The sequence below is a fragment of the Lytechinus variegatus genome, chromosome 4 (assembly GCF_018143015.1).
Source record: "Lytechinus variegatus isolate NC3 chromosome 4, Lvar_3.0, whole genome shotgun sequence".
In the NCBI taxonomy this organism is placed as follows: domain Eukaryota; kingdom Metazoa; phylum Echinodermata; class Echinoidea; order Temnopleuroida; family Toxopneustidae; genus Lytechinus; species Lytechinus variegatus.
In genome coordinates, this window is record NC_054743.1 from 18964898 (window position 1) to 18983001 (window position 18104).

General features: G+C 35.6%; 1 protein-coding gene across 1 annotated transcript; it reads left to right on the forward strand.

The window, feature by feature from the left end:
• The first annotated feature begins 260 nt into the window (after positions 1 to 260).
• On the forward strand, positions 261 to 6855 carry LOC121412856 (serine/threonine-protein phosphatase 6 regulatory ankyrin repeat subunit A-like). The gene is made up of 5 exons (XM_041605618.1): positions 261 to 4001; positions 4835 to 4902; positions 5247 to 5352; positions 5840 to 5911; positions 6850 to 6855. Exons 1-5 carry the CDS (start codon positions 261 to 263, stop codon positions 6853 to 6855), a joined length of 3993 nt encoding a protein of 1330 aa, XP_041461552.1.
• The last annotated feature ends 11249 nt before the right edge of the window (positions 6856 to 18104 follow it).

The following is an 18104-nucleotide window of genomic DNA, read 5'->3' on the forward strand; positions in this document are numbered from 1 at the left end:
TTCTAGTCAGACATAACTCTAGTTCTAGTAACATATGACTAGAAAATGGTCAAATATGACTAGAATAACAGTTGCTCCCAGCTGACCCTATTAACCAGTCATTTTTGACTGATTTGTTTTTAGAATGTAAAATCTTCTCATTTTCAAAGTGACCTATCGTGCACAATGAAATATAATACGTTATTTAGCATACTGTATGAGGAATTCTACATTTTCACTTCACTTGAACTAGACCGAGAATAATATCTGTTTCTTACAGGATGGGCGCAACGGACACCTCGTTGATCACTCCAAAAGAGAACATGTCATCACAAAATACTTCTGTAGTTACCATTTCTGAACAAATGACACCACAACAAGATAATACAGATGGGGGCGATATTGTATTGTCCAACAATTCGTACAGACAGAAAGAGATGTTAAACAGCAAACCTGCATCTTTCACGACCAACTCGTCGAAATCAGATGATATGCGTACCCAACTAAAGGAATGCAGGTTGCAGACATTAGATATCACCAAAGTCTTAGACAACGACAGTATTAATGCTTTGGAAGATTGGGATACAGCATACAACACACTCCTCGGAGAAATATCCTCTAGTGATGCCAATTGGTCTACACACGATCTGCCACTCAATCATGACATAGACAAGATGGATGATGAAGGATACACACCACTTTACAAAGCAGCTTTAGAGGGAAACCTCAATGAGGTTGAGGGTCTAATTTCACAGGAAGCAAACCTGGATAAACCAAGCAAGGGAGGGCTTCGACCTCTTCATGCTGCAGCTCAAGAGGGACATGAAGACGTCGTTGATTTCCTCATCCTACATGGAGCGGATCCAAGTGTTGAATGTGACATGGGTCAGACACCCCTTCATAAAGCAGCACTAGAAGGGTATTCCAATATCATAGACAGTCTTATTGCAGAAGGGGTTGATGTGAACAAGGAAGATAACACGGGTTTTACACCATTCAATGCTGCCATTCAAAACGCCCATCTAGAAGCTGTCAAATATCTCATTGAAAAAGGAGCCAAGCAGAACAGGTATGATGGAATGACCCCACTCTATGCTGCAGCTCAATTCGGTCATTTAGATATTGTAAAATTCTTCATTTCCAATGGAGCTGATGTAAATGAAGAACATGATAATGGGAAAAATCCCTTACACGGAGCTGCAATTAAAGGTGACATGAGGATCATAGAATACCTTATCCAACAAGGGTCAGATGTGAACAAGGCCGATCCAAAAGGTTGGACACCATTCAATGCTGCTATTCAATATGGTCATCTAGAAGCTGTCAAATATATGATGGATAGTGGAGCTAAACAGAACAGATACGATGGAATGACCCCACTCAATGCTGCAGCTGACTTCGGACATGCAGATATTGTGAAGTTCTTAATTTCAAGTGGAGCCGATGTAAACGAAGAGAACAACAGAGGGAGGATTCCTCTTCACGGGACTGCTTTTAGTGGTAACATGGAGATCATGGAATATCTCATTCAACAAGGGTCAGATGTGAACAAGGCGGATCCTAAAGGTTGGACACCATTCAATGCTGCTATTCAATATGGTCATCTAGAAGCTGTCAAATATCTCATGGATAGTGGAGCTAAACAGAACAGATACGATGGAATGACCCCACTCAATGCTGCAGCTGACTTCGGACATGCAGATATCGTAGAATTCTTCGTATCCAATGACGGTGATGTAAATGAAGAACTTGATAATGGAAAAAATCCCTTACACGGAGCTGCAATTAAAGGTGACATGAGGATCATAGAATTTCTTATCCAACAAGGGTCAGATGTGAACAAGGCCGATCCAAAAGGTTGGACACCATTCAATGCTGCTATTCAATATGGTCATCTAGAAGCTGTCAAATATCTCATGGATAGTGGAGCTAAACAGAACAGATACGATGGAATGACCCCACTCAATGCTGCAGCTGACTTCGGACATGCAGATATTGTGAAGTTCTTAATTTCAAGTGGAGCCGATGTAAACGAAGAGAACAACAGAGGGAGGATTCCTCTTCACGGGGCTGCTTTTAGTGGTAACATGGAGATCATGGAATATCTCATTCAACAAGGGTCAGATGTGAACAAGGCGGATCCTAAAGGTTGGACACCATTCAATGCTGCTATTCAATATGGTCATCTAGATGCTGTCAAATATCTCATTGATAGTGGAGCTAAACAGAACAGATACGATGGAATGACCCCACTCAATGCTGCAGCTGACTTCGGACATGCAGATATAGTGAAGTTCTTAATTTCAAGTGGAGCCGATGTGAACGAAGAGAACAACAGAGGGAGGATTCCTCTTCACGATGCTGCTATCAACGGTAATATGAAGATCATGGAATATCTCATTCAACAAGGGTCAGATGTGAACAAGGCGGATCCTAAAGGTTGGACACCATTCAATGCTGCTATTCAATATGGTCATCTAGATGCTGTCAAATATCTCATTGATAGAGGAGCAAAGCAGAACAGATATGTTGGAATGACCCCCCTATGTGCAGCAGCTTCATTCGGCCATTTATATATAGTGATGTTCTTGGTTTTCAATGGAGCTGATGTGAATGAACAAAGTGATAATGGGATGATTCCTCTTCATGGTGCTGCTGCTCGAGGCCATGTAGAAGTCATAGAATACCTCATTAAAATGGGGTCTGATGTTAACAGGCATGATAAAGACGGCTGGACGCCATTTAATGAAGCAATTACGAGTGGTCATTTAGAAACTGTCAAACATCTCCTTAGAAATGGAGCATTACAAAATATATATGACGGAATGACTCCACTTTATATCGCAGCACAAGCCGGTCATTTAGATATCGTCCAGTTCTTGGTATCCAATGGTGTTGACGTCAATGAGGTCGATGACGAAGGGATGATTGCTCTCCACGCTGCTGCCCTTAACGGTAACATAAAAGTAGTTGAGTATCTCATTCAGCACGGATCTGATGTTAACAAGACAAACAATAATGGACTGGCAGCACTCAATGCAGCAATTTTTCTGGGCCATTTGGAAGTTGTTAAATTTCTCATCGCTAAAGGGGCCAATTATTTAAGTTATGAAGGTATGACCCCACTTTACATCGCAACACAATACGATCATATCGACGTAGTGAAATTCCTAGTATCCAAGGGATATAATTTGAACGAAGGGACTGAGAGCAAGAAATCTCCGCTCCATGCAGCATGTTACAATGGTAACATCAATATGGTAGAATACCTACTTCTCAACAATTGTGATGCAAATCAACAAGATCAAGATGGATGGACGCCACTTCAAGCTGCCTCACAAGAAGGATATCAACACATATCCGATTACCTTTTAGTACATGGGGCACACATGAAGGATAGTGATGTTTTGGCATTTATGCATACGTCGCCAAACTCAGGTCATTATACGCCAACAGAAGGAATCCTGAATACACACGACTGTGCTGAAGATGAGACACGAGAACAAAAACAAAATGACCATCAGACAGCAATGAAAGAGGAATTTGTAACGGCATCCATGACAGACCCTCAGAAGCAGTCATATACAACACATATCCAAAACTCCAAACTAAACGTGCAAAATATCTACAGCGGGAATACATTAATCAAAGCTGATGCCGAAGATGAAAGATGTGCTGAACTCTCGTTGATGGCACTCTCTACTGAGGCTTATAAAGCTGATGACCGCGCCAATCAGGAGCTTAATCCTTTCCCTGGTGCCAAGTCGAAATCTTCTGACAAATCTGAACATGGTTCAACCCAGGATGTCATTGACGCAGTACAGAACAGCATGACCAGGACACAATATGACCAAACCGATGATACAAGCCGTCCTGTCTGGCTCGGACCTCAGAAGTGGCAATACAAAGTATTTGGCCCACCATTCTTACAAACCCAGAACAACTCCATGACCAGTGACCAGATTTCAGAAGACCCAGATTCGAGATGCTTTTTCTTAACTGAAGAGATCGGACAAACCAGAGTGAGTAACAGTTGTTATCGTAGTCGTTATTCTCACTTAAAATCATTATGTAATTAGTAACTACAAAACCAACAATGAGTCGCAAGCTGAGTTTGATATATTTACTGAGCTTGAAAAAGCCCATCCGCAGCATTTTATGGTCATTTGGCTTCTCGAAATTAACCAACACAAGTACGAGTACTTGATAGGATATATAATTCCTTCAGTGAGAGCTTTGCGAATAAGGAGAAAACAAGGTGCAACTTTTGAGGTGCACAATTTACAATATTGGTGAAACCTCCAGACAATGCTGATAGCATGATGAAGAACATTGATAGTCTTCAGAAAAGTTGATTTTTAAATTTTAACTTTTCGAAGACCAATTTAAATTTTGGTTATATACAGGGAACCTTCCTAGGTGCTTCAATGTTGTTTTGGGGGTGGCAGGTCTCATTCGTTGAGAGTATTCTTGTTGGTTTGGATAATTAAAAACATCTTGAAACTTGTAATCACGTTTATTAAATATCGGTTAACACATCGAATCCTAGTAATACACAGGAATTTATATTATAACCTAAATATGTAAAGGGAGAAAAATACAATAACATTTCTATTAACTGTAAACAGTCCTTAACTGGTTAAGTGGTATTAAAAATAACTGAATCAATAATGAAAAGGAATATTTTCAAAGTAATAACATCTATATACATGATATATGGGATACGTATCCAAAGTCATGTTGTACTCTTTAAAATCTCTTTAATATCTGATCATGTATGTTTTGCTGTCGAGGTGGAATTGTTTATATATCTCTTCTTCATGATATTCCTATATCATTTATTTTTCTTTCTCAGAAACCTCTGAATCCCATCAATAAAGGAAATGATCGTGTCAGTCACGGCGCTTCGTCGGAGTCAAACAGGTAATATTTTTTCAAAAATATATATTTATAGTAAAACCGACCAAAGAGATGTGAGCTGTTTAAACTGTTACAACCTCTAACTATGCATTGGAAATGTAAACTGTTCCTATTAGGACTGGCTCCCATATATTTTTAGAATATTTATAATCAAGTATTCTTATATATTTTGCATGGGTTTTACTACGACGTAAGATTTCATTTCATATAAAGAAAACTTTGCTCAAAAACCCTTAAACGTACATTAAATTATCCAAACTTCTATTCGTTTTACTTCTGCTGATTAACTTATTTTAGGAATGTTCACTAACTGAAATATTTCTCGTACTTATATATTTCTTACCCAGAACCCTAAGATCAGAACCTTTACAAATTGGTCATCAAGTCGTCTACGACAAAGGACACCTCCCACACATAGGTTCAACTTCTGCCAACACTGGATGGAAAATCTTGGTAAGATATGAACTTCTTACTGGCACGATTTAATGAAATGTGTCTGTCTTTATATAAAACGATACTGTGGGGAAGTTACATTAATCATTATCCTCATCATAACAGGTGAATGGTTAAATAAACAAAAATCCTAAAATGTGAAATTGGTGAAATAATGACGATATATTACTATAAATATATTTTGTGTGCAACTATTAGAGGTGAATGTCTATATTCATGACTCTCTAGCACTTTGATACGAATGTTTCTACCTTTCTCTCTTTGACAGTGGTTGAGATTCTGGATAGTTTAATGGCTGTTTATCTAAATAACCTATTTTAATCCGCAGTTCAATGAACTCTAATTTCAATGCGCAATAATATCATTTCTGTCAGCGAAAATCAACTTACTATTTCCATTTCATTACCATTTTCTTTAGTCGGAACACCGAAACGCATCCGCTGGTCAGTCCCCTACAATTCTGTTATTCTTACAAACCTTCCTGCAGATGATTTTAGCTTTAGCCATCCTTCTTGCAGGATGTCCAGTTCACGTAGGAGCGGATGTTACAACCGAAGAGGTAACCCTGCTTGCAGGTAGTCGTGGTGTTGTCCCATTCTATTTCCCGGTGTCCAGTAATGATTCATTTCTGCGTCTTCCAAATTACTTACTTCAGTTTGAATCACAGCGTCGGCCATTCTGCGTTCATGGGAAAAATCATATAGAGGGATTTAAAGGTCCGACCCAAGCACAAAGGTTCAAAACCAAAATAACAAATTTAGACACATTTCCATCCGTCAACCTTATTATAGATAACGTTGAGATACTCGATCAGGATGGCTACCTATTCACGGCAATCTTACATCATAGTCTAGAGCACGTAGAGTATGAAACTGTGAAGAAGAAAGTTATCGTTCAAATACCACATGGGCCTGCAGAATGCTTCATCAATATAAATGAAAATCATGAATTTACATATGAAGCCCACTGCCGGGCCACTTCTGGTAGTACGGCAACGACAATATCATGTTACCAGAATGGTCAGAAGTTGCACTCCAGGAACAGTATTGCGGATGATGGTCAAGTTACCAGAGGAATATATTTCCTTCCGTTTAATACTCGATTCGCTTGCTGTTCACATGAAGTTACATCAGTTGTTAGTGCTGCAGCATGCAATGACTTTGAGTGGCCACCTCGCAAGCCTAGGGCAGACACTACAACACACATTACCAGTATTGTACCTAACTCTGTAAACAGCACCAGGGACAGGCCTGTCAGTATTACATCCATCCCTACGACCCATATCAAATATTATGCAGATTCTGGAGCTAGTAGACAATTCATTCACCCATTTCTTTGGTATGTGCCATGCATCTTTATAGGTGTCCTGCATATTGTATGCTCTTGCTAAGAATCGTCTTTGATTTAGAGTGAAAATATGAGAAAGTAAAGGCTAGACAATGAAAAAAATCAACTTATGTTATAAAAAATACTATTTGTATTAAATCTTTGTTGCAGAAATAAATTCTTCCTCATAATTATACTACCAATCAAAACTTCGAAATACATTAAGGATGGATATTAGTTGAAAGTTATTGAAGACGGTTGCAATCTGGATATTTAGAGCTAAACAATGCCAGAGAGATTAATATTTTGTGTTCGCCTTGGTCTTCATCAATCGATTGGTTTTGGACATGAAAAAGACAAATGCCTATTAAAAAGAAATAAAAAGAGTGTAAATCAGAACCAACTATTCAAATGTTCAATATGAACAAGTTTTTAATAGGAGTATATATTGACGATAAAGTTTCGTGACATGAAGTCGTTTGCAATCTAAAGTTTTGTGTAACATATTTATATTAAAACATTAACATTTTGGTTTGGCTGTCTTTTTTACATATCAATAACTGCAATATTATTTGATCGAATTTTTCCGGTTGTTATATCAACTGATCGTGCAAACGATAGCAAACATCCTCTTATAAAGTCCATACCCTGCAACTTTTTCACGACCTTTATTTACTTAATTTCTCAGATACAAATATGTTAAATATTGCAGTATCTATCTCTTTTTTTGTTCCAAATCACTTATTCAGAATTCCATTACGTCTAAATTTTGTCTTAACTTTTCGATTTATTGACACAACGCAGTTTGGTTATTATTTGCTACATGTGTGAACCTTAGTCTCCTACACTTCATATGTTTAAGTGTCATATTCTTTGGAATTATTTGCCCCATTACTCGTGTTCTTTGTAAAACCTAAATAACTCTCAATTCGTTTAAACGTACCTATAAATTGTATTACTAATTTACTTGTATACCTACGCTATTTTAATGTATTGAATGTTTTAAATTGTTAAATGTTTTCATGTATGCCTATGTTTTCCGTCTTAGGAATATCTATTGTGCATGCTTTAGCTGTTGAGTCAATGTTTTATAATGCTACTTGTTCTCTTGTGTTCCTTATTCTCATAAACAAGTTTATGTATGTTGTGACAATGTTATATATTTGTATCTTATGTATTTTTATTTGAAATGTTAATAAATTTATTTACATAAAAACAGAGGTCACAAACGAGTACGACTATTTACCCTCGAGTAATGTATTTCGGACAAATTATATGACAATCATCTGATCATATGAACGGTTAATGTTAGTTCTTTACTAACACTGCATATTTGTTTAATCATTTATTTTGGTTATCATTTCCGTCAATGCATATATTCTCTTGCTCGCCAATAACTGTTTTGTCTCGTTTCAGGCCTGAGATTTTAGCAATCATGTTCATATTATAATTTGGATCGAGTTACCTCGGCATTTGTAAATACTTATAATTCAAACAGGTGTGCAGTGGTAAACTTTGCCGCCCATATTTAACAGTCCTTATACATTGTTAGGGAAATTTAATAGAACTGCTGCATTCTTACGATCAACAAAACAATGCATTGACTACAATTGCCATATAAAGTGTTGATACCATACCCGTCATCATATGACGTTCATGTATATTTTGTGTAAATAGTTCTAGATCTGAATGAATGACTTATTCTTACAAGAGAATTAATTTCATGTTAAATAAGTTTACATACAAAAAGGTGTAGGCCTATGTAACGTCCATTTAAATCGCTTTTGGAAGTACATTTTTTTCCAAATGGGTGTGATCAAATCCATAGTAGTGTTACATTGTATATGAAAGTGAAGTATTATTTTTCTCCTTTACTGTATTATCAGTATTTGTGAATGATGCATGTGTCTTCTATATGCGGAAAGAACTGAAACATTATCATGTTTGTTTATTATTGGCTAAATTAAGACATAACCTGACGGAAAAGGTTGCAATCTATGAAGGAAATTGACCTTAATTGTTGTTAATCACACCATAAGCATGATAAGTAGTCGATTCAAATCAGTGAAATGATTGAGTACGTAATCAACCTTGATTTGCAAGCGCGATCCGATTGAAGTATTAAAACAAACTACTAATACAAAAGAAGATGTATCAGAAAATGAATTTACATGTAGCATATATGTAATGTTTTTCATTTTTACAATTAATTAAAAAAATACCTGTTTTGTAATTTATTTGTAACCAGAATTTTGGTCATAGAAAATAAGCGATATCTTCATTAAAATACCCCGATCCCTCCAATCTGAATGGTTCATACTCTGTAAATAAGGCATAAAATTAGATAAATCAAGCTTGTTGCAACTTCGTAAGTTCAATATAACTTTCTCCTGATAAATTTTTACATTAGTATATACATGTATCAATCTAACATGTCTAATATGATAATAATAGTACTAATAACGTTTTATTTACCCAGGGTAGCCATTCTAGTTAGGAAGCTGCTCCACTAGCGGGCCCTGCATAACACATGTTATCATTACCCTTCTCCTAAATGCTCAGCGCCTAGCAAGAAGGCAGAAGGTTCCATTTTTTAAAAAAAATTTGGTATGACTCGGCCGAGGATCGAACCCAAGGCCTCCCGTTCATGAGGCGGACGCTCTACCTCTGAGCTACCATGTCCGGTGTCATACATGTATGTCATATCGTGGCATTCTGAAAATGCATGCATAAATTGATATAATGATAGGTAAAAGTTTATATAGTACGGTCATGACAATGATGATAGCAGTTATACTAAAAATCGACTCTGTCACTAAACATGCTAAATACAATGTTGTAGAATAATATAGAGCATGTACATGTTAGTCATGTTAGAGTTTCTGGAATGTTAAGGCTTTCTTAAAAAGTTTGATATTGAAAATTCAAATTTCTTGGTGCAAGCCAGAACTTTCAATTCTCATTTTAGTTTTCAGTTCTCAGCATGTGAAATCTGATATGCATTTCAATATTGTCTTTGTAATATAATCTTCAAATCACAATGCATATTCGTTCACATTTATCCTGCACATCTCAGTTATATTCGATATACAAACTTGTATAATATCTGCTTTTATGAACTACTTACTGTACTAGTATTCGTTATCCTTACATTTTATACATTCACGATACCCTTCTTATATTTCAGATAATTGTTATATTAATACGCTAAAAGGGATACCGATTTCGGTTAAACTCTAGAACTGTGCTCACACAATCTTCTAGATATTCCGTTTGTGTGTATATACATGTGAGTAGATTATACATGTCAGCTTTTCAAGTTTATTAATTTGCTTTATCATTAACATGCATACATGTATATCCAGTAAAGGCACTATATTATGAAGAAGTATTTACAGTGATCTTGCGGCCAGCCTAATGTTAAACATCACGTTCTTGCAGTAATTTGAGGTCATCTGCCTACAGAATAATGCTTATGCAATACTGTACTTTTCTTTTGTTTGTGAGTATACTTTACTCAAAATAAATCATGCTTAGTATCAACAAGGCTATTTTAAGAAACATTACTATCACATGGCCTTAATGAATGAACTCAGCGCTTATATCATGAAAACTTTGCTTAAAGTATTTACATACATCTCTTTGCTTATTATAATAATTTTACAGGTTATGGTTTATAAAGACATAAGATGAATACAAGCATAAGAAATCTGCACATGCAGTTTGTGTTTTAACCCCCCCCCCTAAAAGCTTTGCAGACTAATGTAGTATATATGCAGCTGCTAATTGGAAGTCAGGATGAACGAAAATAAAACCAACCTTACCATTTTACAGGTGTATTGATAAAATACTTGACACTAATTAAATACTATACCAATGAAAGCAACGGTGTGCGCTCTATTTATTGAGTTTGATTTAACAATTTCGTACTGTGTTTTATATACAAGTCAATTCAATTATTCAATAGGATTATTATAAATGTTGATATTTAAAGACAGCTTCTCATTTTCTAAACTACATCTAACATGTCTAAAGTACTTATTTTCAGAGGATTTAACCCGAATCTTGTTTTGATATCCTAATGGTGTGTGTAAATTTCGATTTAATGGAGGGAAAGGGACGGTCGGCGTTGGGATTTCATGAAAATGGCGAGGGATATCATGAATACGAGGAAAGAGTGTGACAGGATACGCTATAGGTGGTGCAGATGTGAGTGGAGTGATTTTGATCGTATGTGTGTGTGCGCGCGCGCGTTCGTGTGAGTATGGATTGGAAACATGGGTGTGTATCACTTGCTATCTCAATAAAACATCCCGGAAAGGGCTTTCAAGGCCATGGCGTTCCTGATACAAGATTGGCGCCAAAAGCGATGGACAGAGAGGAAGGGGGAGACGAGAAAGAAGAGAAATAACAGAGGAAGAAGGGGAAATGGTGGAAAATAGCTGAATACAAGAAGATAAAAAATGCTCTTAACCTTTCGAACTATTGTTTCTTTGTTTAAAAACAGGGAATCCTGTTCAACAATGTATTGGTCTCCCTTGGGGCCCTGTGACAATGTATTTATAGCATAACATAACAATAATAACAATTCATTTACATAGCAACATCATAATACGAGAGGCATAATTAACCTTAACTTAACCTTTTGAACTAATGTTTATTTGTTTGTTTAAAAAACAGGGAAGCCTATTCAACAATGTGTTGGTCTCCGATGGGGCCCTGTCGGTGACAATGTATATAGCTTAACATAACAATGATAAAAGTTCTTTTACGTAACAACATCATATAAATACGCTATGCATGAATAAATTAGTAAGTACATATGAAGGAATCTTAAAGCTAAAGTGGCAAGTTAGAAACATAAATTAACAATAACAGTACAATGATGTAAAAAGAAAACAGATGACGTGAAATTATCGAGAGGTGTATTGTTAGCCGAAATCTGTAAAAAAAAGAAGAAAGTTATCTGGAGTTGTGAGTCGAAATAAGGCTTGTTTGTAGTACTAATTCTATTAATGTATTCCAAGAAGTTCTCAAAATATTCATTTTTAGGTCAGATCGTCAAAACTAATGAGCTGTTACTGCGTGTTCGCATTTTCATTAGTTTGTATAAGCCTACTTCTATATGAATTTTAACAAACTATCTAAACTTCTCTGTATGATAGTTTATCAGAATTTCAGCTCGCACATCCCTTTCGAAGTAATTAATTAGTTCCATACGCGTCTTGTTCATAATCACAAACATTGCTCAGAATGTCAAAATTTTAGGACAAAATTCCTGAAATTTAGTTCGTTCCTCGCTTTCGCATTATTCAATCAGAGATTATGAGATACATTTCTTTTGTTTATAATACAGCTAAGAAGCCACTGTTCGGAAAACCTCTTAAGAAAATGAGCTTTGAGCAGCCGATCGGTGAAAATGTGTTTGACCCCCCCCCCCCCCCCTCCTTATTGGTTAACACTTCGAAATTCAGAAAGTTCGTAATTCCAAAACACGTAAATTGCCTATACATCGATGTTCGTTAATCCGAAAACGAAAAAGGGTTCGTTAATCCGAGCATTTGTGGCATTATTCCGACGGTTCATTATTCCGAAGGTTCGATATTCCGAAAACGAAATAAGGTTCGTTGTTCCGAACGTTCGATAATCCGAAAAACGAAATCAGGTTCGTTGTTCCGAAGGTTCTTTAATCCGAAAACGAAATAAGGTTCGTTTTTCCGAAGGTTCGTTAATCTGAAAACGAAATAAGGTTCGTTAGTCCGAAACAAAATTCGTTAATCCGAAATATTAAAACCGGGAAAGCAGAGGCAGAGGCAAGGGGGAGGGGGCGGGGGACACTGTTGCCGTTCAATTGTTATGAAGGCAAGGGCAGTAGAACGAATTTTCGTTTGGGGGGTAAAGCCAAAAAATGAAACTGGACACTTTGGTGATATTTTCACCTAAAAATTATCATTTGCTTGAAGTTATTGTGTGTTTGATAGTGATTAAGTAGAGAAAAACCTTTTTTGAAGTGATTTCTTATTATGGCAAAACGTATATTTAGGCTTAATTTTTCGGGAGAGAGTATAATGAGCGAGCCGCTTGGTAAAACAAATTCAAAGGTGAAGTAAAACATTTTTGGGGTCAATTATTCTTTAATAATTAAAGGTGTTGCGAGCGTGAATCACAAGCTAAAACTTTAGGGTATTTCAATAAAAAACAAAAATAAGTTTTTAAGCAGATTTCTGCTGTCATTAAAAAGACGTGCATCTGACTAAAAAATTCACACGATCGCAAAACGCAAGCTTCAACATACAGACCAGAAAAGGAACCTGTTAAAGAAAATATTTAGTGACCTCTTTAGGATGCATATTTCACCAATCGAATGAGAGTGCGAAGCGCAAGATGAAAATTTGCAATATTCCAGCCTTCCTGAAAATTTAACCTAACTTGTATACTTTAAAAATAGTATTTCGAAAAAACACGAAAAACGGTATATTTATTTTTGAAAAAGGAACTTTCCCATTTTGGAAAATATTAATTTCCCTGTTTTTTATTTCATTTTTGGGGTGCAAGTGCCCCCTGCCTCCCTCCCGGCGGATCCAACTTTCGTCAAATAGAGGGGGGGGGGGGCAAATTTTTTTTCAGCCATATTTTCCTCGATCGGCAGCTTAAAGTTGATTTTTGTTTGTTTCTTTGAAAGGATAGTCCTAACAGTCAATAATTAGCTTTATACTTATAAAATAAAGTAAATATGTAATAACATGATAAACCCTTTTTAAATAATGCCAGCGCGAGCTTTATATTTTTTTAATATGATGGGCAATTATGTTTGTGATCTTCAAAACGAGATGCCTATGTAAATAAATTTAGATAATAACTGCGAACAAGAAGCGCAAACAGAAATTTTAAATATATAAGCTCTGACCTGATCTAAAGGGGACATTTTAAGAACCTTTTTTTTCCAGTTAACCATGAAGACGATGCGTGTTTCAACCAGTGGCGGCGGAACATATTTTCCTTCGGGGGGGTGTTGCACCCACAAATGTAATAACGCCCACAAATGTAATAACGCCCACAAATGTAATAACACTTTACCCACAAATGTAATAACGCCCACAAATGTAATAACACTTTACCCACAAATGTAATAATTTCACCCACAAATGTAATAATGCACTTTACCCACAAATGTAATAATTTTTGATCGCCCACAAATGTAATAATGACTTTACCCACAAATGTAATAAATTTGAAGGGATTTTTGGCAAATCCGTTCTGAACTAAAATCGTATAGTAATGCGTTCATATAGCACAAAAGTGCAAAGTCTCTTTTCCTGACCCGGTTAATTAACAAATTATACTATAAATCCAAAGTCTTTATTCCAGACCCGGTTGTTTCAAAAATAATAATATGAGCCCAAAGTCTTTATTCCAGACCCGGTTGTTTCAAAAATTATAATATAAGTACAAAGTCTTTATTCCAGACCCGGTTGTTTAAGAAATAATCATATAAGCCTAAAGTCTTTATTCCAGACCCGATTGTTTCAAAAATGATAATATAAGTCCAAAGTCGTTTCTCCAGACCCAGTTGTTTAAAAAATTATAATATAAATCCAAAGTCTTTTTCCAGACCCTGTTGTTTCAAAAATTATAATATAAATCCAAAGTCTTTATTCCAGACCCGGTTGTTTAAAAAAATAATAATATAAGTCCAAAGTCTTTATTCCAGACCCGATTGTTTCAAAAATGATAATATAAGTACAAAGTCTTTATTCCAGACCCGGTTGTTTAAGAAATAATCATGTGAGCCTAAAGTCTTTATTCCAGACCCGATTGTTTCAAAAATGATAATATAAGTCCAAAGTCGTTTCTCCAGACCCGGTTGTTTAAAAAATTATAATATAATCCAAAGTCTTTTTCCAGACCCTGTTGTTTAAAAAATTATGATATAAATCCAAAGTCTTTATTCCAGACCCGGTTGTTTCAAAAATAATAATATAAGTCCAAAGTCTTTATTCCAGACCCGATTGTTTCAAAAATGATAATATAAGTCCAAAGTCTTTTCTCCAGACCCGGTTGTTTCAAAAATAATAATATAAATCCAAAGTCTTTTTCCAGACCCTGTTGTTTCAAAAATTATAATATAATCCAAAGTCTTTTCCAGACCCTGTTGTTTCAAAAATTATGATATAAATCCAAAGTCTTTATTCCAGACCCGGTTGTTTAAAAAATAATAATATAAGTCCAAAGTCTTTATTCCAGACCCAATTGTTTCAAAAATGATAATATAAGTCCAAAGTCTTTTCTCCAGACCCGGTTGTTTAAAAAATTATAATATAAATCCAAAGTCTTTTTCCAGACCCTGTTGTTTCAAAAATTATAATATAAATCCAAAGTCTTTATTCCAGACCCGGTTGTTCAAAAGATAATAATATATGTCCAAAGACCCGATTGTTTCAAATATTATGATATAAGTCCAAACTAAGATACGATAATGATGTTCCGGTGGAATAAAAATGAGAATCGAGCCTAGTCTTCTCTCCAGACCCAGTTAATTAAAACTGGTGGAATCAAAGTCTTTGTTGTCGTTTTAAATTATACTGAACGTATTGTGAATATACGCGCTATGAGTAAATTGAGAATCAAGCATAGTCTTTTCTCCAGACCCGGTTATTTAAAACTAAAAACTAAAACCCTATAGTAATGCCTTCATATAGCACAAAAGTCCAAAGTCTTTTTCCAGACGCAGTAGTTTCAAAAATTATAATGTAAGTCCAAAGACTTTTTTCCAGACCCAGTTATTTCAAAAATTATAATATAAGTCCAAACTAAGATACCATAATGATATTCCAGTGGAAAAAAGGAAAATCGAGCTTAGCCTTTTCTCCAAACCCTGTTATTCAAAAATTGTAAATAACAATACAACAACAACAAAAACCGTATAAAGACCCCATAATCTTATTAATGCTGGATAACATGGACATATAGCGTAGTCTTTCAGCCAGACCCAGTCATTTGTTTTTCAAAATAAGGCTAAGAGTAAAAATATAAATAACTCCAAATCTAAGACCAAGCAATCCTTGAACCTAAGAACATGTTTTTAAAAAGAGGTTTAGAATGTTGTCTTTATTCCAGACCTAATTATTACAAAAATTACGAAAAAAATCTAACATAAGACCCTATCATATTCTCTTGGAATAACATGAGTTGTAAAACGTACTCTTTCCTCCAGACCAGGTTATCTAAGAAATGAATTAAAAACGAAAATCAAATCTAAAACCAGTTTTCAAAAGTTACACCCATTAAAAAATATGTCTGTACCCCACACCCAGATTCTTTTGTATAATAATACTAAGACCCCTACAAAACATTGTAATTATGCATTTGCAAAGAAAACGTCCATTTTCCAGACTTGGTTATTATTTAAAAATAAAATGTCTAAAACAAATACCCAATAATCTAACTACTGTGGAATAACATGGAGATCGATTGTAGACTTTTCTCCAGACACAATTATTTCAAGAATAAAAAAACAATAAAACCCAACCCCCAACAACGAATCTAAGAACCAACAATCCTCCAAATTAAGACCAAATACATAGTTACATGTTTAGAGCGTTGTCTCTATTCCAGACCCAGTCATTTAGAAAGTAATTCAAACAATCTTAAAAACATAAGACTTTGTCATATTCTTATTCCTGTTGAATAACATTATTATTATGCTTAGACTTTCGTCTAGACCCAGCTATTTATAAGATAAATAAATATTGAAAAAAAAATCAAAGCTAAGACCAATCTTTAAAATTAAACCCAGTTAAATGCTTGGGTTTAGAGAGTTGTCTTTACCCCACATCCAGTTCTCTTAAAATACAAATTAAGCAAAAGATTAATCTAAAAACTTAGACACCAGCATCTCCCAAACTATAAAACCCTGTGATAAGGCATACCGTAAGTTGGTATACAACTTGTTTTTGTTTGATGGAAGTGAAATAAATAAAATTGAATTGAATTGAATACCACAAAAACGTCAAATTAATAAAAGGCGTAAATATTCAGATCTGAATGGTACACGCCTTAAAGACCCAAAATAACAACAACAACGTTATTCTACATCAATGATATTGTGGCGTCTTGGTTAATATTGTTTGTCTGTTTTTATCGTTTCTAATAATTTCCTATTTTGAAATAACTGCATGGGTCTAGAGCAAAGACTACACCATATTTAAAGACTGGGCGTTGTGGCGTGCGCCTGTAATCCAAGCTGTGGGGAAGTTACAAATTGATGCAGAGGGTCGAGGTTCGAGCCCTGGTCACGTCTTTCGGATGGTGACGTTAAAGGTCGGTCCCAGACGTAAATAATCATATCTGATTGATACACGTCTGACAAAACTCAAATACACACACACACACACACACTGGTCGTTGTTGCGTGCGCCTGTAATCCAAGCTATGTGGGGAAGTTACAAATTGATGCAGAGGTTCGAGCCCTGGTCACGTCTTTCGGATGGTGACGTTAAAGGTCGGTCCCAGACGTAAATAATCATATCTGATTTAGACACGTCTGACAAAACTCAAACACACACACACACACGTTTGCCCCATGGAAAGATTAAACCTCAAAATGTTGATGGACCTGAATCCACCGACGGGACAGCCTAACTCCGTAACGGTGGTACGGGTGTGGGAGGGGGCCCTTCTTTCTTTGCCTGTCTCTCTTTCAGTCATTTCAAATCAGTTTTTTTTCCCTATCTTATCACTTCTTGATCACATAAATCCTCTCTCTCTCTCTCTTTACTTACTTAACGGGTCAATATAACCCCAGAAAATATATCTTAGGCCACTGAGATTATTGGAATTGTAACTAATAAAAAGAAATGCTGAATATATTACAAATAGTGCTTGGTACACTAAAAAAATTAAAATACCGAAGAACTTGTTAAAACTTTATCCCCTCTTGCTAGAATGATTTTCTTTTATATAATATCTCATAGATCGTCGATCAACAACCTTATCGTTTACGGGAAGTAATCCCCATATTGTGTGCTGATATCTTATTCCTCGGTTTTTGTTTTATATGTATTTAAAGGTTTTGTGTTTTTTTCATTAAAAAAAGGAATGAATATACAAAAAATAATAATAATAAACAAGTGGAATGCCTCTGGCCGTCTCACCTACATCACGCGATTCAAAATAGCAGCAGTGCTGACTTTAAAAACTACTATAACTCGCACAAGATGTTAAGTGATACTTGGATACTCTTATTTCCACGTTTTATGAACTAGACCAATACACTTACAGAAATAGGATGGTAATTCAACAAATACCCCCAATGTGGCAAAAATTCATTGACCTCACATGACCTTTGACCTTGATCATGTGACCTGAAACTTGCACAGGATATTCAGTGATACTTTATTATTCTTATGTCCAAGTTTGAAAAGTCA